Source organism: Otolemur garnettii, unplaced genomic scaffold, assembly GCF_000181295.1.
Source record: "Otolemur garnettii isolate 467f Iridium unplaced genomic scaffold, OtoGar3 scaffold00002, whole genome shotgun sequence".
Lineage (NCBI taxonomy): Eukaryota > Metazoa > Chordata > Mammalia > Primates > Galagidae > Otolemur > Otolemur garnettii.
This window is the reverse complement of record NW_003852397.1, coordinates 21859221-21882421: the sequence shown is the minus strand read 5'-3', so window position 1 is coordinate 21882421 and position 23201 is coordinate 21859221. Positions and strand designations below refer to the sequence as shown.

General features: G+C 37.3%; 1 protein-coding gene across 1 annotated transcript in view; it reads right to left on the bottom strand.

Moving 5' to 3' along the window:
* The window catches only part of RSPO3 (R-spondin 3), an 83864-nt gene that overhangs the window by 27060 nt on the left and 33603 nt on the right, over positions 1-23201 (bottom strand). The window contains exon 4 of the mRNA XM_003781649.3: positions 14887-15084. Within this exon, the coding sequence (XP_003781697.1) occupies positions 14887-15084 (198 nt within the window). The remainder of the gene's footprint in view (positions 1-14886; positions 15085-23201) is intronic.

The window sequence follows — 23201 nt, the reverse complement described above, 5'->3', positions numbered from 1 at the left end:
CCCTTTGCTCTTTAAAAATAGGGCCGGTGATTTAAAAAAGGAGAAAACAGGTAGAGTTAATATGGTGACAGATCATTAGATAAGTGGATAGCTCCACGAACTGAAGTAACCATATCAACTTTTTTTTTTTTTAAAGACAGAGTCTTACTTAATCAGACTCAGTAGAGTGCCATGGCATCATAGCTCACAAAACCCTCAAATTCTTGGGCTCAAGGGATCCACTTGCCTCAGCCTCCCAGGTAGCTGGGACTACAGGTGCCTGGCACTCCTGGCTATTTTTAGAGACGGGGTCTTGCTTTGCTCAGGCTGGTCTCAAAGTCCTGAGCTCTATCATCCACCCTCCACGGCCTCCCAGAATGCAAGGATTACAGGTGTGAGCCACTGCACCTTATTCCCCTGCATAGACTCTTAGACCCTTTCTGTCATAACCAGCCTGTGATAAGGTCACTTGGGCAAAATCATTTAAAATCTTTGATGTCATTTATTACCAAAAAACACAACTACACAATGGATTAACTGTGCATCTCTAAGCAACCTTTTGACTTATTCTGATGTCTTGTATTTTTTTATTATTATGCAAGAAGAGGCTATCTAGAATAAAATTAGTTTCAACATAAGTCCTCTTAATTACATCAGTAGAGGCAGAAGTGGGTTTGTGCAGGATACAGGGGGCAAGACAGCTCACATATTTGGATCATCCCGTGTAAACACAAGTAGATGTATACCCATGTGCCCAGCACTGTGTCCAGCACACAGTTCCTGAATTCCAACTCAGTCATTTTTGTCAAATAGCTACACATGTAAGATTATGGTATTTAATAAGTTTTTCGTTATTTTTTTAAAATCAGCATTCCAGAAGGAAAAATTGTGATTCTTTAAAAGAGAGGCAAATGCTACTATAGTCAAATAAATAATAGAAGAAGAAAACATTTGCCACACATAGGACAAAAAATCCCTACAATACAACAGGTTCCTACAACTGTCTCACTCAATACAAAAATTAGAAAAATGGGCAAAACATATAAATAGACATCCTATTTATTTAAACAGCCAGCAACCATGGGCTTAGCCTTATACTCAGGAAAATACTCAAAACTATAGGATTCGATGTGTTGATCCATTATATTGGCAAAAGGTTAAATGACTGATAATACTGATTTTGGATGAGGATATAAGGAAACAGGCATTTCTGATATGTTACAAGTAGGAACTATTAAAGCCTCATTAAATTATTGAGCATTTATTTATATGCCAGGAACAAGGCAGAGAGTTTTGTATACACTCCTAATGATTCACTACAATTTTGTGAGGTGGTCACTGGTGTAATCCCATTTTACAGATGAGGAAAATTGGATCTACAAGGCTAAAGAATCCTCTTGAAGTCACAGAGCTAGTGAAGAACATGTGAAGTCTGGAAAAAGATAGTTCCAAAGCCTGTGTCCTAAATACCCCGATGCATCATCCCCTTTACCTTTGATAAAAAATGAGTGTATCAGTTCATTAACATTATAGAGGTTCTTGTTATACACACATACTAGTAAGAGCAAAAGCTGACAAAAACATTTATTGCCCATCAATAGCAGAGTTGTTGAATAAATCATGAGATATTCACAGAACATAACATTTTGCAGCTATTAAAAAGGATGACTTGGAAAGAGGTCTGTGACAGATAAATTAAAAAGTGACACACATAGACACCTACAGTATTGAGCTACCAGAGTGTACAGCCTCCCTCTGTAGATAGAGAACGAATAGGCCAAATAATATATTAATTATATGTGAGAATACGTTTTAAATGGGTATATCCTTATAAGCAGAAGAATAATGTGGGAGGCTGTACAATACAATTGAACTTTGCTTTTCTCAGGGCATAGAACTGGACTGAGGCAAAATGAGACTATTAATTTTTTATCTGTGTATCTTTTAAGTTTTTAAATTTTTACAAGCGCATGTGTACCATTATTGATATTAAACATCATAGAGCTTTTGTGAAAACAAAATAAAGGACAAACCCCTAGCTGAACGCAGACGGTTCTGGCTTTTTGAGCTCACTAGGCTGACACTGAAATACGAAACATTAGTTTTTGAAGATTATGAACCCGAGAAGAAACCGTGATTCTACGGGCAGATAATTTGTATTCGAAGTTGAAGAAAACCGCAGGGAAGAAAGGAAAGGCTAAGAAGGTAGGGTAGTAAGGTAGGGGCACGTAACGTGGTAAGGAGCCAAGGTGCTGAGGGAAAGAAATGGAAAATACAATCTCCCCTTCTTTTATACATTTCAAAACAAACCTTGACTAACTGCCCACAAAGTATTAGTTTCGTAACTGCATCTTAGCTATTGAAATAAACCAAATATCAAGCAAAACAAAAATCCCTCCTTGATTTTGATGTTGGCGGGAGAAGACTTAAGTAGCCCAGCAGATGTTTACTTATTAATCTGAGAAATATTTCACTATCCTATGTTTACATTCCATGAAAATTAATTACCTGTCTAATTAGCATTCTGCTAATCCCATTACACAAATCTCAGTTATTATTTCTGTTAATTAGGTCGATCATTTTTATTCGTGCATTGTAATTCATTAGATATTAATTGCTGACCCTAAGGGTGCCCACCTTTTCTATACCTTTTAACTTTGGAATTAAAAATATACATATTTCTCAAGTATGAGTTTAGTGTATCAGTCTTCTCTTGCATAAAATGTGATATGATTAAAAAACTAAACAGAAAGTGACATTGTGGTTCCAGATATTATATTTCATGTGATCAAAAGGGAAAGGAATATGTCATTTGAAAATGTACAGGTTTTGCACTGAGATATCAAATGTAATTAGACTTGGTGCAGAACTCCTTCCCCAAATCTGATTCTTTGCAAAAATAGGAAAAGCAGGCTCTTCCAGTAGAAACAACAAATAAACAAAACAATCCTTTACAAGGCATATTTTTCAATTATAGCAGCCTGGATTCACAAAGGCTAGAGTTATGACCCAGGGGTGTACACCCAATATAAACATAAGAGTTCAGTAATGAGGTTTGAGTTCATTTTAAAGTTTCAGTGGCCTGGTGCACAACCAAGCAAAAGGTCATTACCCACTCTGATATGTTTCACACAGAATGCTCAGCGGCAAGAAGTGGAAATGGACATGTCTGCACTTTAAGTCAGCACCAAGTACTTCCCGTGTATTAGCATTATTCCGGGCCTGTGTATCTAGTCTGAATTAGATGGAAAAAACTTTGATTGCTCTTCCTCACTTAAGTTTGTTTCATCAGTAATATTGAACAGGGATTACCTTGTAGGACATAAATTTCTAGATTTGGTAAATTTTGTTGCTTTTTTTGTATGTGTAAGTGGGCTATTTACATGTGCTGTTTTTGTCAGCCCGGCACATTTATTTCTAAGGAGAACTGCCACTCAAAATGCCCAACTGGTCCCTGGCTTTAATTGCAAGCCTGTGATGTAGACATACCAATTCTCCTGCCATGGTGATGGTTCAAGGGTGGACATGTGACCTAAGCTGGTCAGTTTGAATTCCTTCATGAGATAAGATGAGTGGACACTGAGAGCACTACCCTTTTAGATTTAGAGCAATAGGAACATAGACTTGCCTAGAACCAGCTTTCTCCCAAACCAAGAAAGACTCCACAGCAGAGGAGAACAAGCCAATAAACAATAAGGAATACAGGCAGGGTGAGTCAAAATGGGAGAGAGAGAGAGAGATGGATGGACCTAATGATACTGATTGAGCATTTGGAGCAATCTATGCTTTAAGCCAGTATTTTATTTTGTTTATGGTAATTTAGATCGGTCACTCTCAACTAAAATGTCCTAATGAATATGGAGGAGACAACAATGAGCTTGGTGAGAAAAAGCTTTCAATGAGGAATAAATACAGATAGATTGTTTTTCTATTAAAGTACATGTATCATGCAAAGTTATTTTTAGAGAAAATGAGAGAGAGAAAAATTAGAGAAAAGTATTTCCATTTTGGGACATGAGAAAGGTGATGTTTTAAACCAAAGGTAAAAGGGACTGAATTTAAAATTAAATAGATAAAGAACTACATGTGGAAGAGAGTGAGAATATAGCGGATAAAGAGGTTTTAAAGAATTTTCATTTACATCTATTTTTATCATGTTAATATAATAACTGGTGCTGGAAACTTTATGCTTATATTTAAGCTTAGATTTGCCTATTACAATTGAAGCCACATCAAAAATACACTACTGGGACCTCATCAAATCAAAAAGCTTCTTCACAGACAAAAGCACAGTAAGTAAAGCAAGTAGATAGCTCTCAGAATGGGAGAAGATATTTGCTGGTTATGTCTCTGATAAAGATTTAATAACCAGAATCCACAGAGAACTCAAATGTATTAGCAAGAAGAGAACAAGTGATCCTCTCTCAGGGTGGGCAAGGGACTTGAAGAGAAACTTCTCTGAAGAAGACAGGCTCATGGCCTACAGACATATGAAAAAATGCTCACCATCCTTAATCATCAGAGAAATGCAAATCAAAACTACTTTGAGATATCATCTAACTCCAGTAAGATTAGCCCATGTCACAAAATCCCCAAATCACAGATGCTGGCATGGTTGTGGAGAAAAGGGAACACTTCTACACTGCTGGTGGGATTGCAAACTAATATGTTCCTTTTGGAAAGACATCTGGAGAACACTTAAAGAACTAAAAATAGACCTGCCATTTGATCCTGTAATTCCTCTATTAGGTGTATATCCAGAATACCAAAAATCACACTACAATAAAGATATTTGTATCAGAATGTTCATTGCAGCCCAATTCATAATTGCTAGGTCATGGAAGAAGCCCAAGAGTTCATCAATCCACGAATGGATCAATAAATTGTGGTATATGTACACCATGGAATACTATGCAGCCATTAAGAAAGATGGACACTTTACCTCCTTCATGTTTACATGGATGGAGCTGGAAAATATTCTTCTTAGCAAAGTATCCCAAGAATGGAAGAAAAAGTATCCAATGTACTCAGCCCTACTATGAAACTAATTTATAGCTTTCATAGGAAAGCTGTAACCCAATTTTAGCCCAGGAATATTGGGAGAGGGAGGGGAGTGGAGTGGAGGGGGGAGGATGGGTGGAGGGAGAGTGATCGGTGGGATCACGCCTATGGTTCATTCTATAAGGGTACTTGTGAATCTCTCTAATTGTAGAATATAAGTGTCTTAACACAATTACTAAGAAAAAGACATGAAGGCTATGTTAACCAGTTGGATGAAAGTATTTCAAATTGTATACAGAAACAGTACACTGTACCCCATGATAGTATTAATGTACACTGCTATGATTTAATTAAAAAATGCAACAACAAAAAAGATTTGCCTATTAGTACAAAAAACATATACTATATTCCATTTGACAGGAATGCACAAAGATTAAACCAATTGAATGGTGCATTCCCATTTGTGATGTAAAAAGATGTGGTTTTAATATAAACAAGTTTGAGAAGGTTTCTGTTTCAATGATGTCACAGAATTTCATTGCAACCCGATTCTATTTGCTTGGCCACACCTCTTAAGAGGCCTAGGGACAAGGTATTAGTTAGTCCTTTCTGTGCGCTACAACATGTACAAAGTTAGGCTGCAAACAGTACTGTGAAGAAGTTGCTGAAATACACAAAAAGAAAACAAGATAATGATCTATGGAAAGAATAATTCTTTTGTGCCTTTAAATGCTGGTTATCTCCTGTGCCAAAGAGGTTTCAGCTACCCCAGCAGTTTCAGGGAGTGAGTGCATTGGGGAGGTGGGAAGGAGAAACAGGAGCATGAAAGGAGGGAGTGTCTCTTTGCCCAGAAATGTTTACTTTGTAATTAGCAAAGCACAAGAAGGCTCTTTTGGAAACTATATTTGGGGGTCCAGAATTTAAATTTATGCTGATACTCTTGGAGGCTCTCTCTAGGGAACCCTCCTAATTGGCAGGGATCTAAGTTGGCTAGAACAGGCTGCAAAGAAAGCCAAGGTCTTGGGGTCATTTTTCCAAAGGGCCCGTTAACTCAGCTCTGTTCCACAGCCACTGGCTGTGTCTTTAACCCTACTTAGCCATCTTACAAACACATATTAGCAAATCAATATGGTGGTCACAGAAAAAAATATGTATATTTGCCTTGAGACTAAAACAAAATATAAGCAGGGAGATTTTTTTTTTGCCAGCATAAACAAATGTGTTTGTAATGTGTCAGCAAGCTCTGACGAAGACTGCAGTTACAGCTACTGGTGGTACGAATTGCAAAGATGAAAACTGTTGACATGGGTACATGCTCACAAGTGAGCTGATCACTGATGGTTACTACTTTATGGGCCGACGCAAGCCATGATGCTGACATTCAGAATATTTATATTCTATATTTATAATATCTAGAAATACACAATGACAGGGACTTTGTCTTTTTTTTTTTTTTTGGCTCTGCTATATCCTTAGCAGTTAAGAGTGCTTAGCATGGGGCAGCCCCTGTGGGTCAAAGGAGTAGGGTCCCTGTCCCATATGCCTGAGGTGGTGGGCTCAAACCCAGCCCTGGCCAAAAACTGCAAAAAAAAAAAAAAAAAAAAAAAAGAGTGCCTAGCACAAAGCTGGTGCTTTAATAAATGTTTGTTGAATGTATGAAGTTATCTTGGCCTGGAATTTTATTTATTCTTTTTATTCTGCTTCTTTTCAATTGGAAAATACAATAGAAATAATACCCTATGCATCATCTCCTATAACAACAATTGACCGCGTTTTTATAAAGGAAGAGACAGTGTTATAGACAGTAAGAGATTGCTTAATGAATGAGCAACCATGTTTGTCCTGCTACAATCTTGAGAAAAACCTATGCATGCCACCTTGCAAGGTAAGTTGGCAGTTCTCCTGTCCGAGGGGAAATCTATTTCTTCAACTCTTGAATCAGGACTGGGCTTGTGACTATATGGTGAAAATAAAACTGTGCCAGGTTCTATGTCTAGCCTCAAGAAGAACCACTTTTCCTCTTCTGCTTGGAAGGCTGTAGCACTTTCTGCCACCTCGATGATGACTGGAATATGGTGGCTTCCTCTCTGTTCAGCCACCCAGCCAGGTGAGGGAGCCCAGCCAAGGCCAAGATTGCCCCATGGAGCTCAGCCTAAATTGCCCATGTACAGATTGCTAAATAAATGGTGTTTTTAAGCCCCTATGCTTTGAAGTTATGTTTCAAGGTTTTGAGATACACAAAAATCAAGAAACATAAAATCTGTGTGGACAGAAAGAATTGAAGCCCTCATCACAATAGTGATACGCCGGCAAGTTGAAACTTACACAGGTGAATCAGAAAAGATGCTGTTGTCATTGTTTCTTAAAAGTAAAATGATGGACATAACTAATTCTGTCTCTGAACTTTCGTAGGGAGCCACTTATTTGCTATTCAGTACAAAGTATTGAAATGACAGTCATGTACCGAATCTAAACAATGGTAAGATCATTGCTTGCTTAGAGGTTGAGGGGTGATTTGTACAGTACAGGTGTTATCCTATTCAATAAACTGATCAGGTGTGTTATGCAACAGGTACTGGTGGGTCAAAGAGTTAGATATCTAAAAGCATCACAAAAAAATTCTCAGAGAATGTAGGCATTGCAAGGAACATTTATTATAAAGTTCATGTTAGAATAGAGATGCTTCAAATAATTTTTTACCACGACAGGTAAGAAGGGGCAACATCAGTAACAGTGACACTTAAGAATTTCCTGTCATGGAGAACACCCACCATGTATTTTGACCAACATTAATAACGTCTCAAAAAATCTTAGGACAAAAATGGATGATATAAACTTGGTCTTTTTAATAAAGAGGTAATACCTGCTGGTTGAGTTGTGAGAACAATGATATCATACCTAGGATTGCAATGATAAAGTCTTTCTTATTTTCTGCAGAGCTTTCTCTTTAACATTGAGAAGTTTAAGAATATACAGTAGGATGGAAAGATGAGTTAGAGGCAAGACACTGAGTAACTGTCATTAAAAGTTTTCTACATCTATTCAGGTGCTAGCTGTGATCCTACTGCTTCATTATGACACAGGGGAGTTAAATTATACATATAAAGGATCTTGGTTTGATCTTCAACCCACAAACCTGAGCGCCAGAGAATCCTCACAAAGATCTTGCCATTGTAATGTTAACATCAGAGGAAACAGTAAGTGGTTGGGGCCTGTCACTGAGAACATATGCCAGCGTTTTTATCTGTATAGATAATAAATTCTGACACATGGGCCCTGGATTTACAAGATGATTTGATGCTTTGGTGTTGGTGGGAAGGAAACAAAAAAGGAGTAAGATGAGTAATGTAGCTAAGGAGAAAAATGACAATCATATAAAGACAGGGAATAGGGGAATATTTGAACATGACTAAAAAAGATTTGAAGATGAAACATGCTTTTATGAGGATTTTTTTTTTTTTTTGAGACAGAGTCTCACTGTCATCCTGGGTAGAATGCCATGGCATAATCATAGCTCATAGCAACCTCAAACTCTTGGGCTTCAGCGATCCTCTTGGCTCAGCTTCTCCAGTAGCTGGGACTGTAGTAGACATAACTGTAGACTGTAGTAGCCATAACTCTTGGCTAGTTTTTAATAGAGATGAGTCTCATTCTTGTTCAGGCTGGTCTCAAATTCCTGAACTCAAGCAATCCACCTGCCTCAGCCTCCCAGAGTGCTAGGATTACAGGCATGAACCACTATACCTGCGAGTCTTTATAGGGGTCTTTATAGATTAGTAGTGCCTACCTTCTTTTAAAGACAATTATACGCCTATGATTATTAAAATAGTTTGCAGCATACACAAACTATAATCTCTCAATCCTTAACAACCACATTCCAAGTGGTTCTAATACTTGAAAAATTTAGAGAGAAAAACATTTTAAAGTTTCAGGTTCAGCCATATGAAACTGCTCATACAGACTATTTATGACCTACAAAGAAAGTAACTGCATACAGTTCAACTTAACAGAAAGGAGAGTCTTACAAAACAAGAAAGGATTTCAGCCACAGAATTAATTTTGGGAAAGGGAAACAGAAACAGCAGTGCAACAACTGGCCGCCCTGTCCACTGAAGACATTAAATAAAATATTGGCTTATCCTTTAAGAGGGAAAACACATATATTTCCATTAAGGATTATGTCCCTAAGAAGGAAAGTTGTTATTTACTGCAATGGATTACCTTTCTTGGAGGTTTTAAATATAGTTGAATATTTTTGTGTGGCACTGGAATATTTTTTAAAAATACTAAATTTCAGTAACATTAACTATTACCTTTATAATGGGGAGCAAAATCTCCCCCTTTGTGCCACCCTTTTGCCCTTGTTAGGAAGGCTTCCTGCCATGCATGGGTTTTCCCTGGTGGCTACCGGTCCTCTCCAGAATATGAACAAGCATTTGCGTAAAGAATGACCAGGGCTCAAGAAGGAAGACAGAGAGTTTTGAGTTTCCATCAAAGTTTATCCATGGTGCTATTATCAGATAATAATGTCTCCTGGGGAGTGAAGTTGTCCCAGCCAAGAACTACAATCTCTAGTGCCATTATTGTCTCATCTCTTACTTTGCTGATGTTCTCTGACCTATGTCACGAGGCCGGTTTACTGGTGGGTGTAGAGAGAGCTCCTACCCTCCAGTGCCTAACAGGATGAGTGTATTTTGGCCAGCTGCAATTCATGAGGTGAACGTGGGCAGACATCATCTCAAAAGCCAGTTGGCAGCCACGGTTTTGAGTTAAAAAATCCATTTATTTGGATTGTGATGGACTGTTTTGAGAATCTTGGCTGAATATCTTGTTTTGAATTTGAATTAATATTTAATATAAACGCTTCAGTAGAACTCAAATATATGGCGCTGGAGTAGTCATAAAGATTTTTAAAGGACAGAGGGGAAAACCTAGACAAAGCAGACTCATTATCATTTTTTTGTTAGAGTTTTAAAAATTGATCTTGCTGCAATTTTAAATTTTGTATTCATAATAAACATAAGGCACACTTGTACTTGAGAGCATGATTAACAATCTGTAAGTTAACAAGTGAGACATTTTCTCTTTTATAGACAAGGCACATGAGCCAACCTAGAACATATTAGATTAGTGCACTGATGTAATGACTCCCACGCTTGGTTCTTCCCTGGAGCATCTCTGAACATTTTATTTCTTTCTATTTTAAAGATTTCTTTTTCGTTTCTCTGGTGTAATGGATGCTAGCTCATTTGTACCGAGACTTCAACCTCATTTCTTTGAGTCTCCTCTTCTCTCTCCTTTCTATCCCAAGAGCATATCCTACCAGTAATGAATGAAAATCTTCTCCAAGAATTTAACCAAAGAATCAAATTTCTTTCATTCTTTGTGAACTACCTTAAACACCATCTATTGGAAATTCTCTTCAGTTAGTGAGAGGAAGGTATTAATGAACAAGAAATGTATTTGTTCACTCTCCTGCTACTACACACACACAAACCATTTTGGATTAGATGAAATCACACACACATGTCCCGGGTACTCTTTCACTTCTTCTTATCTGAGATGGTTACACCCAGTAGATCAAAACATTCACTAAATATAAATTGAATCAACACATACAAATTGACAACCCCGGACAGCACATTTTCTCCTTGTTTACTTCTACTTCAAAAGTTGTTTTAATCCACGTTAGATTAGTCTACATTTTAGCCTGTATCATCTCTTAAAATATATGTTGTCCACAATTTGAATATATAGTTTCTTGAGGTAGATTCAAGCCAGAAAAAATTGTAATGCTAATGATTTCTCATATTAAAGCTCGCAACTGATGAAGAAGTTAAGATTGATTAAAAGGTAATATGACAGGTAAAGGAAAATAATCCTAAATTGTGTAAATAAATAGTACACCAGGTAAAAATTTAGAGTTGGGGTTGCAGCAATTACATTTATCTCCTCAGATTCATTTTTTTTCCTGCTCTACGCCTAATGGCAGTAAAGAAAACTATGTTTGTGTAAGATTTTACAACCTATTTTTCCAACACATACATATTAAAAGGCATCTCATGACTAGAAAAATCCATTTTGTTACTAAACACTATGTCCTTCTATTAAGCTTCTTCTTTGTGTACATTGGGAAAGTCATTTCTGGATCTCATCATTCTTCCCTGGAGACTTTGTCTTTGGCAATTACAACACAGCTGAGAAAATCCTGAACACATGCTCCATACCTTTTCCAATGATGAGTTAACCACCTCTGCCTATTGTTAACCTTTTAGGCATAACTGTAAGTGTAAATTCAAAATTTTCTGGCAAAATTGTGTAAAATAAATCTTATCTTTTAGCTTTCTCATTGAGAAATTTTCAATCAGTCAACCTAAAAGAATCTTCTTATATTATGAATTGATAAGCATTTAGGAGCAACTCAAATAATAGCTATAGAAATCATGTCTTTAGTCTTTTTTTGTGTTTATCATTAAAGTTACTTAAATGTGTCTAATGCTTTCCTGACTTAAAACAAGAAAAACTGACTCATATAGAAAAATGTAAGGAGAAACCAAAGTCTTCTGCTTCATTTTGTTTGATAATATACTTCCTTCTCTCTGTATGTGTGGTTCTTACCACTTACATTACAAATTCAAGACAAAGAGTAATTTTAAATATTCATAAAATATATTTTATCATATATTATTGTACACAGATAAGTATATATCACAGGCTACATGAGCACTCCAGGTAATGTTATTATTTTGGTGTGATTATTTGGTGTGCTCAGGATAGTGACCATAGGGAGATATCCATAGGTCATAATTACTTTTCTATTTGGTTTGTGTCCAGATAGGATATTTGATGAGTAAACTTTGTGAGATGTTAAGAAAACCATTAAAGAAATTAAAAAAAATGAAGGGAGAAGTGTATTATTTCCTGCCTTAAGTTTCTAGGCTACTTGAGAAAACTTTTTGACAAACACATTGGAAGATAAATGAAAAGTAAATAAAAATGGTGCTAAATCTGGAATTTTAATTATAAATATTATTTCTTGTTGGTCTAAAACATCTACATTTTTCTAATTGTACAAAGTTCTCTTTTTTTTTTTTTGAGACAGAGCCTCAAGCTGTCCCCCTGGGTAGAGTGTTGTGGCATCACAGCTCACAGCAACCTCCAACTCCTGGGCTGAAGCGATTCTAATGCTTCAGCCTCCCAAGTAGCTGGGACTACAGGCACCCGCTACAAAGCCCAGCTATTTTTTGGTTGTAGTTGTCATTGTTGTTTGGCAAGCCCAGGCTGGATTCGAACCTGCCAGCTTTGGTGTATGTGGCTGGCACCTTAGCCGGTTGAGCTAGAGGCGCCGAGCGGAAAGTTCTCTTGTAAATGTAAAATACCGGCTCGGCGCCTCTAGCTCAACCGGCTAAGGCGCCAGCCACGTACACCTAAGGTGGCGGGTTCGAATCCCCAGCCCGGACCCGCCAAACAACAATGACGCCTGTAACCAAAAAATAGCCGGGCGTTGTGGCGGGCGCCTGTGGTCCCAGCTACTTGGGAGGCGGAGGCAGGAGACTCGCTTGAGCCCAGGAGTTGGAGGTTGCTGTGAGCTGTAATGCCACGACACTCTACCCAGGGGGACAGCTTGAGGCTCTGTCTCAAAAAAAAAAAAAAAAAATGTAAAATACCACTGTATCCTTGGAGGGTAGGGAAAACAATCAAACAGAAACTTGTACATATGTTACAGGCTACTCTTTCAAACTTCTGGTGGCATTATTTAAGAACTGATATTCTTTTAAGAATGGACATTTTTCAATGATAATGTTTAAGTGCCAATAAAATATACTATAGTAGAAGGCCACATTCTCAAGAGTAATAAAATGTAATTAGTTTCATTAATTTAGTTTTACTATTGGATAAGCTTTTCTTTACTTATGTTTTAAAAACTAAGTTGATTGAATACTGATTAGTAATGCAGAATCTTTGTTTTAAGAATGATACAAACAAAGACCACCTGTAAGTCATTACATTTTAAGGAAATTTAGTAAACATAAGTAAATGTACGGCTAGGTGAGCATACCACCGAGCAGAGTGATGAAATATTTGACTTCTAAATCCAACTTTCAAACTCTAAAATGTTTTAAATTAATTGGTGACAAATGCCAGAAAGACATTTTTTCATTAGCCAATTTCCATTCCTTAAACTAAATTTTAACTAAAACCTCTTAAAAATTTACAAAGGTTTGAAGTGCTCTTTAAAATAATCCATATTTTTGAGAATTTTATCACATTAACTACATGATTATAATGCTAACACAGGCTTCATACATTTTTATAATGGACAATAATTAAAGGTCCATTATTATAGTGAAAGACACTTTGCAAAGAACAGGTGATCAAACATATGAGTAAGGTTCAGGTTTGCACCCTGTCCTCTGAATGTAATTCAGATGTCTGTAATTTCCCTCCAAACCCCATGTTGAAATTTCATCCCCTGCATGGGGCCTAGTCAGGGGCCTAGTCAGACAGAGGTGGGGCCTAGTCAGAGGTGTTTATGCCATGGAGACATATTCTTCACAAATGGCTTGGTATCATCCTCAAGGTAGTGAGTTCTCACTCTGTTGGTTCCCAGGAGAGCTAGTGGTTAAAAATAGCCTGACACCTCCTGGCTGTGTCACCATGTGATCTCTGCAAACCTCAGCTCCCCTTTACCGTCCATCTTGAGTGGAAGCAGCCTGAGGCTTTCGACAGAAGTCTACTCTTATAGCCAGCAGAATCATGAGCCATATAAACCATTTTCTACATAAATTACCACGCCTAGAGCACTCCTTTATAGCAACTCAAATGGGCTAACACACTATGATGTTGTGACTGTCTGTTTACCCATCTCAACCATCCACTAAGAGTACCTTAGTTGTAAGTACTGAGAGTACTTTCACAATAGAGATAGTACCCTAGTCAGCTGTGACTCCCTAGAGCTTAGCACATGTATGGCCATAAAGTAAGACTGTAATAATAAATAAATGGAATAAGCTAAGGAAGTTCAACCACAGAGACAACAAAACTCCTTTCAAGCTGCAGTTAATGGAGAGAATCATTTATGGGCTCGCCAGATAACTACCAATAGTTGTCTAAAATATACAACATATTTGAAGGCAGTAGTGCTGAGAACATTAGTGAGAAAAATGATAAGATGGTATTTTAAAAGTCATCAACTGTGGGGCTTCTAAATGGAAGTCCATTCACCCTCAAGCATTATACTAAATGGTATATTTCTTCCTGGCCCTCAGGAGAGTTCAGAACAAGCACTGACACAGTTAATACTGATATAGTAGGTTGTGATCTCATCTACAAAATTGCTATAATATGAAAAATATTGGGGTACACAATAACATGGATGGTTGAGCTATATTCATGAAATGTGGCCTGGGTCATTTAATTTAAATGTGAAATTAGTATTAATAATATATGTTTAGCTACAAAAACATACAACCTAACAGCATCACTTTCGTATGTAGATAATGAGGAAGGGAATAGTTGAAGGTGGTTTTTGTACTAAGTAGCATTAGACTTTGGCTCTCTGAGACTTTCCAAAGCGTTTTAGGAACCAGTGGATTAAATATAACCCACTTTAATATAATGTGGATTATATTAAAGACAATGGCTCAAATGCTAACAATACAGCCTCATTAATCAAGATTCAATTAGCGTACTTCTTCGGCAGTTTAAAGTTCTGATAGGCTCATGTTCTAGAATTCCTATAGAATACTGTATCTATGTACAGTAATTGATAGCCACCAAATGTGTTTGGTACACATTTTAAGGTTTTAGACATGAGAAATAATACCAAGGATTTCCCTAAAGTATATAAATAAATATGCATCAAGTTACGATTCACACGAGCACATTTTGTCGTGATGATCATACCTCGTTCTCCTTTCTGACACTTCTTCCTTTGCACTGTGCACTTTCTTGTCTCAGCTGTGGGGGGACACAGGTTACCCTTTGCTGAAGGATGCTGTATTATTTCTCGGACCCGTGTTTCAGTCCCTCTTTTGAAGCCACACGTTTTTCCTTTCTTGGTGCATGGACTCCAAGGACTCCATTCACTGGCCTCACAGTGCACTGAAACAGAACAGCAGAAAACAGCTTCAGTGGGCTCTCAATCCCTTTCATTGCTGTTAAGGGGGAAAAAAAGTTTGTTTCTATCAGTACTTGCCCAGCTTCTGAGCAGAAATCTCGTACCTAAAAGGTGCGTGAGATGATTTCAATATAAGATAAAGAAAATGAGAAAGGTCGGAATGAATTATTTTCACTTTTTTAGTATTCACATTATCAGGTAAACTCATTTTTTGCATTAGATTTGATTAACTCAGGCACTAATATAATTACTCACAATTGACCTTTTTAAAATAATTTCTAGAATACCTCTGCAAGTATTGATTGATCCTGACCAGAAGATGATAGAATTGTTATTATGTACTGGTTTTCAACCTTTGGCATGCATCAGAATCACCTGGAGGGCTTGCTGAAACAAGAGATGCTGGGCCTCACTCCTGGGGTTTACGATTAGGTTGCCTTGGGGTGGGGCTGTGAATTTGTCTTTCTAACATGTAGATGATGCTTATTTGCAGGTACTGAGCTCATCTTTGAGAACCTCTTTGCTAGAGAGTTGTTGAGTAGAAAACAAAGCCAGGTCTTCGGCCTCTGATTCATTGCCTTTTCTACTTCATGTGCTGTCGGGCACTTAACAACTGTCGGGCTGGTATAACAACATCTATTTTGGTGACGTTTGGGTCCCTTTCATCTGATAACTGATTCTAAAATTAACTTGACTGATTTGTAAGATGAACTGATGTACTTTTTCTGAAGCTTCTTTTGTAAATTTCTATCCTTTCCTTGTATGTGTCAGTCTCTTCAATTATAGCGTTTTCAGGTCTTATAACATCTGAAAGTTGCTATTCTTATATTGGTGTCCATAAAATTTCTTAACGTATACCTGAAACAGCTGGCCGTCCATAGCTCTTTCAGATGATATAAGAAACTCTTTGCACAGAAACAAGTTTCCAGTAACCTCTTTTGCTGCTTTCTGGTTACTGAATTCTCGTTTTCGAGCATAATATTCTCATCACAATGCGGAGAAAGATAACCTAAATGCTTTGGAAATTTAAATCCATTTGTCACTCATTTTTCGCAGGCTTTTTCAGTCACTTTCATTTTACTTGAATGCAACCTAGAGCTAAATGGGTTAGCCATTAGTTAAAGTGAATTTAAGTTTCTGTGAAATTAAATGAGCTTTCTTGAACCATTTCAAAACAGTTTCATGCTCAGTTATACCAATACAACTTTGATTAAAGAATAGAACAAATAAGTCACTTCATAATACTATAATCTCTTGCTAGTTATGGGCCTTACCTCCCCAAATCCCATGCTATTAACCATTAAAAACTATTGGATCTTTAGCACATAGAAATAAAAACACCTTCAAGAGATCAAATGGGAAGAGGGCAATAAGTTTGCAAGCTGTTACTTTCTTCAATATTTATTTACCAGAATTAAGAGAGCTAAATTAGGAAAAAAATATCTTATGTGGCAGTGACCAGAACTTTGGTGCCTTTCTTTAACAGCAAAAGTCTAGGCAAATGTATACTTAGACTTCAGAAAAATACATTTAAAAAGCAACAGCATAGATAATGGTTAGTCTGTATTTAGAAGATGAATTGTTCTAAAAATGGAATTCCAAGGACAGTCTTAGATAATTCCACTGGAGGAGGGAATATACTCAAAACTAATGAGTTTAGATCAGTGGTACTCAACCTGTGGCTTGTGACCCCTTTGTAACAATGAAAATACATCCTGCATATTAGATGTTTACATTACAATTCATAACATAACATAACAATAGTAAAATTACAGTTATGAAGTAGCAATGAAAATAATTTTATGGTTGGGGTCACCAAAACATGAGGAACTATATTTTCTTTTTTTTTTTTTATTGTTGGGGATTCACTGAGTGTACAAGAAACCAGGTTACATTGATTGCATTTGTTAGGTAAAGTCCCTTTACAATTGTGTCTTGCCCCCAGAAGGTGTGTCACACACTGAGGCCCCACCCTCCTTAGGAAGGGTTACAGTTTTAAATATAGTAATGCATTGTTCAATGATGGGAACATATTCTGAGAAATATATGTCATTAAGTGATTTCTTCATCATGTAAATGAATATCAATTGTCTTCTTCATGAAGTCTTTTCCCAAGCCAATATCTTCCATTGTTTTTCCTATGCTTTCTTTGAGGATTTTTATTGTTTCATGACTTAAATTTAAGTCCTTTATCCATCTTGAATCAATTTTTGTGAGTAGAGAGAGGTGTGGGTCCAGTTTCAGTCGTTTACATGTGGATATCCAGTTCTCCTAGCACCATTTATTGAATAAGGAGTCTTTCCCCCAGTGTGTATTCTTGTTTTGTTTATCTAAAATTAGGTGGTTGTAAGATGTTAGTTTCATTTCCTGGTTTTATATTAGATTCCAAATGTCTATGTCTCTATTTTTGTGCCAGTACTATGCTGTCTTGACCACCATAGCTTTGTAGTACAGCATAAAATCTGGTACGTTGATGCCCTGGCTTTGTTTTTATTACTAAGAACTGCCTTAGCTATATGGGTTTTTTTCCGGTTCCATACAAAACGCAGAATCATTTTTTCCAAGTCTTGAAAGTATGATGTTGGTATTTTAATAGGGATGGCATTGAATAGGTAGATTGCGTTGGGAAGTATAGATATTTTAACAATATTGATTCTTCCCAGCCATGACGTATGTTCTTTCATTTGTTAATATACTCTGCTACTTCCTTTTTTAGGGTCTCATAATTTTCTTTATAGAGGTTCTTCACCTCTTTTGTTAGGTATATTCCTAGGTATTTCATTTTCTTTGATGCTATGGTGAAGGGAGTTGTGTCCTTAATTAGCCTCTCATTTTGGCTGTTTTTGGCATATACAAACGCTACTGACTCATGGACATTGATTTTATATCCTGAGACATTACTATATTTTTTGATGACTTGCAGGAGTCTTGTGGTTGAGTCTTTGGGGTTCTCTAATTATAAGATCATATCATCAGCAAAGGGGGAGAGTTTGACCTCCTCTGCTCCCATTTGGATGTCCTTTATTTCCTTGTCTTGCCTAATTGTATTGGCTAGAATTTCCAGCACTATGTTGAAGAGTAATGGTGACAGAGGATGACCTTGTCTGGTTCCAGTCTAAGAGGAAAAGCTTTCAGTTTTACACCATGTAGTAAAATATTAGCAGTGGGTTTCTCATAGATAGCTTCCATCAGTGTAAAAAAAGTGCCACCTATGCCTATACTCCTCAGTGTTCTAATTAGAACAGAATGCTGGATTTTATCAAATGCTTTTCCTCATCTATTGAGAGGATCATATGGTCTTTGTTTTTGCTTCTGTTGATATGGTGAATAACATTTATGAATTTGCATATGTTAAACCAGCCTTGCATTCCTGGGATGAAACCTACCTGATCATGATGTATGACCTTTTGATGATAAGCTGTAATCTATTGCCTAGGATTTTGTTGAGGATTTTTGCATCTATATTCATTAGTGAAGTTGGTCTGAAATTCACCTTTTTAGTTGGGCGCTTTCCTGGTTTTGGTATCAGGGTGATGTTTGCTTTGTAGAACATGTTGGGGGAGATTCCTTCCACCTCAATTTTTTGGAATAATTTCTGCAGTACAGGAATAAGATTTTCTTTGAAGGTTTGATAGAATTTTGGTGTGAAGCCATCTGGACCAGGGCATTTTTTTGTTGGAAGATTTTTTATTATTTCTTCAATCTCACTTGAAATTGGTCTGTTCAGGAGCTCTATTTCTTCCTGGCTAAGACTAGGGAGAGGGTGTGATTTCAAATATTGTTACATTTCCTTCACATTGTCAAGTTTCTGGGCACAGAGTTTCTGGTAGTATTCAGAGATGATCTCTTGTATCTCTGTGGCATTGGTTGTTATTTCCCCTTTATCACTTCTGATTGAGGTTACTAGAAATTTTACTTTTAGAAGTTAGGTTCTGTTCTTTAATTTCTGAGTTCTTTCTTTGCTGTTGATCCATTGTAATGGTCGGTGTGTAGAACATGTTGAAGCATTTCCTGTAGAGCTGGTCTTGTTGCGGTGAATTTCCTTAATGTTTGCATATCAGTAAATGATTTGATTTCTCGGTCAATTTTAAAGCTTAGCTTAGTAGGATATAGAATTCTAGGCTGGAAATTGTTCTGTTTAAGTAGATTAAAGATAGAGGACCATTGTCTTCTTGCTTGAAAAGTTTCATTAGAGAAGTCTGCAGTCACCCTGATGGATTTGGCCCTGTAGGTCAACTGGTGCTTTCTCCTAGTAGCTTGCAGAATCTTTTCCTTTGTCTTGACTTTGGACAGGTTCATCACAATATGTCTTGGAGAAGCTTGGTTAGAGTTGAGGCAACCTGGGGGCTGATATCCCTCTGAAAGGAGTATGTCAGAATCTTTGGTGATATTTGGGAAATTTTCATTTATAATATTTTCTAGTATGGTTTCCATTCCTCTGTGGCATTCTTCTTCCCCTTCTGGGATACCTATAACTCGTATGTTTGAACACTTCATAAAGTCCCATAATTCTGTCAGTGAACATTCTGCTTTCTCTCTCCTTTTTCTGCCTCTTTAACTATCTGAGTTACCTCAAGAGCTTTATTCTCTACCTCTGAGATTCTTTCCTCTGCATGGTCTAATCTGTTGATACTTTCTATTGCATCTTTAAGTTCCCTAATTGCTTCAGTTCCTTCAGCTCTGCTATATCCTTTCTATATTCTTCATATTGTTCATCTCTTATTTGATCCTATTTTTGTAGTTCCTTTTGGTTATTTTGCACTTTATCAGCAGTTTCCTTCATTGTTTCCGTCATTCCCTTCATTGTTTTCATCCTCTGTATTCTAAATTTCCTTTCTGTTACTTCTAACATTGCTTTATAGGTGGAATCCTATGCAGTAGCTACCTCATGGTCCCTTGTGAAGGTTGCTCTGGACTTGTATTTCATATTGCCATGATTTTTCTGCTATCGCTTCCTCATGAGCATTTTCTTTTATCTGTTTCCTTGCCCTAATTTTCCCTTCACTTTCTCTTGCTCTTTAAGTTGCCATGCCTCTGGCTTAGGGTTTTGATGAGTCAGCTGCCAGCAGGATTGGACTGAACGAACACACGCAACCACTTTCCAGTTCTCCACTGCTTCTGTCCTGCTCATGGGGTCCAGAAGTCTCTTGCTGACTCTCTGTGTCCCCAAAGGAATGTTTCTGGGCAGATTTCACCAGCCAGAGATGCCTGAAGTCTTCTCTCCCCAGTCTTACTGTGCCTAGTTGCAAGGAAGCTGTTATTCAGTCACCATCTTGCTCCTCCCCAGAAGAAATGCAATCTCGTCTTTTAAAATTTGTTCTTTAAGTCTGAAGTGATAGATGTACAATCAGGCCTCAGGGTTGGAAATACCAGGACAGCATTTGTCTTCACTCTTATCTTATTAGGAGCTTGTCTCCTGGAGTACAGGAAGACTCTAAGAGTAAAACTTTGTGTGGTGTGGTGCTGAACTCCATTGTCCACTACAGTTAAAGCTCTAGGATAAGCTTCTTAGTCTAGGCATCACCTATACATGAAGATCCATTCCAGCATCTGTACCAATAATTCATCTGATTTAAAATGATATTCTTCCCTGTTGAATCAATAACCTTCAAATAGTGCCAGGTACAGTGGCTCACACCTGTAATCCCAGCACTCTGAGAGGCAGAGGTGGATAGATTGCTTGAGCTCAGGAGTTTGAGGCCAGCCGGAGTAGAGCAAAAGCTTGACTCTACTAAAAATAGAAAAAGTAGCCATGTATTGTGTTGGAGGCTTGTAGTCCCTGAAAAGTTACCATGCCAAAGATGAAAGATTATTCTGAGGTGCAAGATGAAAGGAAAATGGAGGCCCAGTTTGTGCAATTAAAATCGAGGAACTGTATTAAAGGGTCATGGCATTAGGAAAGTTGAGAACCACTGGTTTAAATAATAAAAAACTCTAACAAGACCAGATAGTTAGAAAGCCATTAGAGTCAGTGAATTTTTCTTAGAGAAATACTGTAGAACAAACCTATTCAAATAACATTTCCAGAAAAAAATAGAAACTTTGGAAAGAATACTAAAGACAACTAAAAGAGTGCTATTTAAGTTGTATTCAGGTCATTTAATTAAAAATTTAAAACTGGGGCATGACTTGGTTAAGAGGTGGCTAAGAGGGAAATAAGAAAAAACAGAACTACCAGCTACCCAACTTCTGTGTTCCTTCTACTTGGAGTGGTTCCTCTTTCTTCTGTGACTATGTGAATAGTTTGCTCAGCCAGAGAAGCAACAAAGAAGATAAAATAACAGTGCAGAAAGGAAGCAAATATCTAAAGGATACAGTGCAAAGAATATGTTCTCTTATAAAATAGGGTTCAATGGATGATTCTGTTTAGTTTAACCTGCAAACTCAAGGGGAGATATGTTGTAAGGTAAGTCTTTATATCAGCTCAATATCAGGGTAGTGTCAGTTTATGATCTTTCCTTTAAAATATAGGTAGGGAAGATAAATATGGTGTAGGCTTTAGCAAAGAGAAAGAGATATTCTTTAACCTGTTGGGTGAGTAGTGGTGAGCTGAATGAAGTCAAGGTACTGATTACAGCATTGACAGTAACTTAGAATATTTCCTTGGGGCTCATTTCAGCTCTCTGGATCCTAGTTTTCATATTCATTAAAAGGATAGGCTTTACTATTTTTCCATGACAAGGAAGCAGGTAATCCTTTTTTCTGGAATTCTGAGGCAAGCCTGCAGGAATGGCAAGGGTGGTGTTTCTAGGGCAGGGGCCACATGATGAGAGACTTCAGGATCTGGATTCAGTAAACTGCCCTTAAACTGCTCAACCCTATTCCCAAATAATAAATTGTGTAAGCATTAAAGGCTAATTCAATAGCATCAAGTATTAAATGCTTGCCCTATAGAAAAGCATTAATAAATTTAAGATAAATATCCTTCCTAGACTTCCTAGTCTTCCAAGGGCTGAATGCTACAGCTTTAACAATTAAAAACATCTAAATATGTGCCCTTTTACCTCCATAGTGAAATCCCACAAACTTTCTGCAACTCATCCTGAATTTCTGTCCTCGAATATTTCACAGAAATGTTTCCTCTTTTTCCCACTGTTTGGAACTTATTACCTTTAATCATCAGCCCTCAGGACCTATAAGGACAGGAACTTCAAGTGCTTTCTCTAGTACTCTTTACACTATTCCTAAGAATTTTTTTCCCTGTGTTTTTATGACTACCGAAGAAAAGATTTAACAAAAAATGAGCCATGAAGTAGTTCAGGACTGTTGTTTTCCAGATAACTTCTGAAATTATCTTTAAAATACCATCTACTTATTTCATACTACCACAAACTTTGTTTAGGAATAAAAAAGTTCTGGTAGACCCGAAATGGTTAAACCACCACTTGAGAGTTATTACTCTGGCATTTTAGATTCTAATGGGATCTGTACTGTGGGGACCTCAGGGGAGATCTGGAGACTATCTTGTACTGAATCAGGAGGGCATTTGTGTGCGTATGCCAACATCACAGCAGCATCAAAGGTTCTTGGAGCTCTTGCCCAGGGGATTTTGAGATTTTGTAGGCTGTTTTCCCATTTGGTTTAGCATCTGCTCCCCAAGTGTTCATCAAACTTGTAGCTGTGGTAGCTGCACAACATTTTAGAGAGGGAAAATATAGCCTGACAGTGATCTGTTATTTAGACAAATAACTTGTCTGAGGGACCTCCCCCTACCGAAACTCAGCCTGCAATTAATCAGACCCTGGGACTGACTCATTCTGTCAGTTTGAGTAAGTCCACAGTCCTCTCTTTCTTATTTCTGAATGCCTCTTGAAGCAGAACATTTCAGCAAAGTGGTGTGAGAGAGAAAAGTGAGATTTTAAACTGGATCAATTTCGTTTCTCTAGGTTTTTGATTCATCTATCGAGCATGAATGGATTGTATCAGTAGACTACATTTGCCCCCTCTGGAAAATAATTTTGGTCACTAGTTGAAATTAAACCTAGCTTTTCTATAGAACTCTTGCCCTAATGTGAAAATTTAGTTCAAGACATTATACATGCATACATACACACACTTACACACATACATGTGTATATATATCTATAACCTTCTACTATAA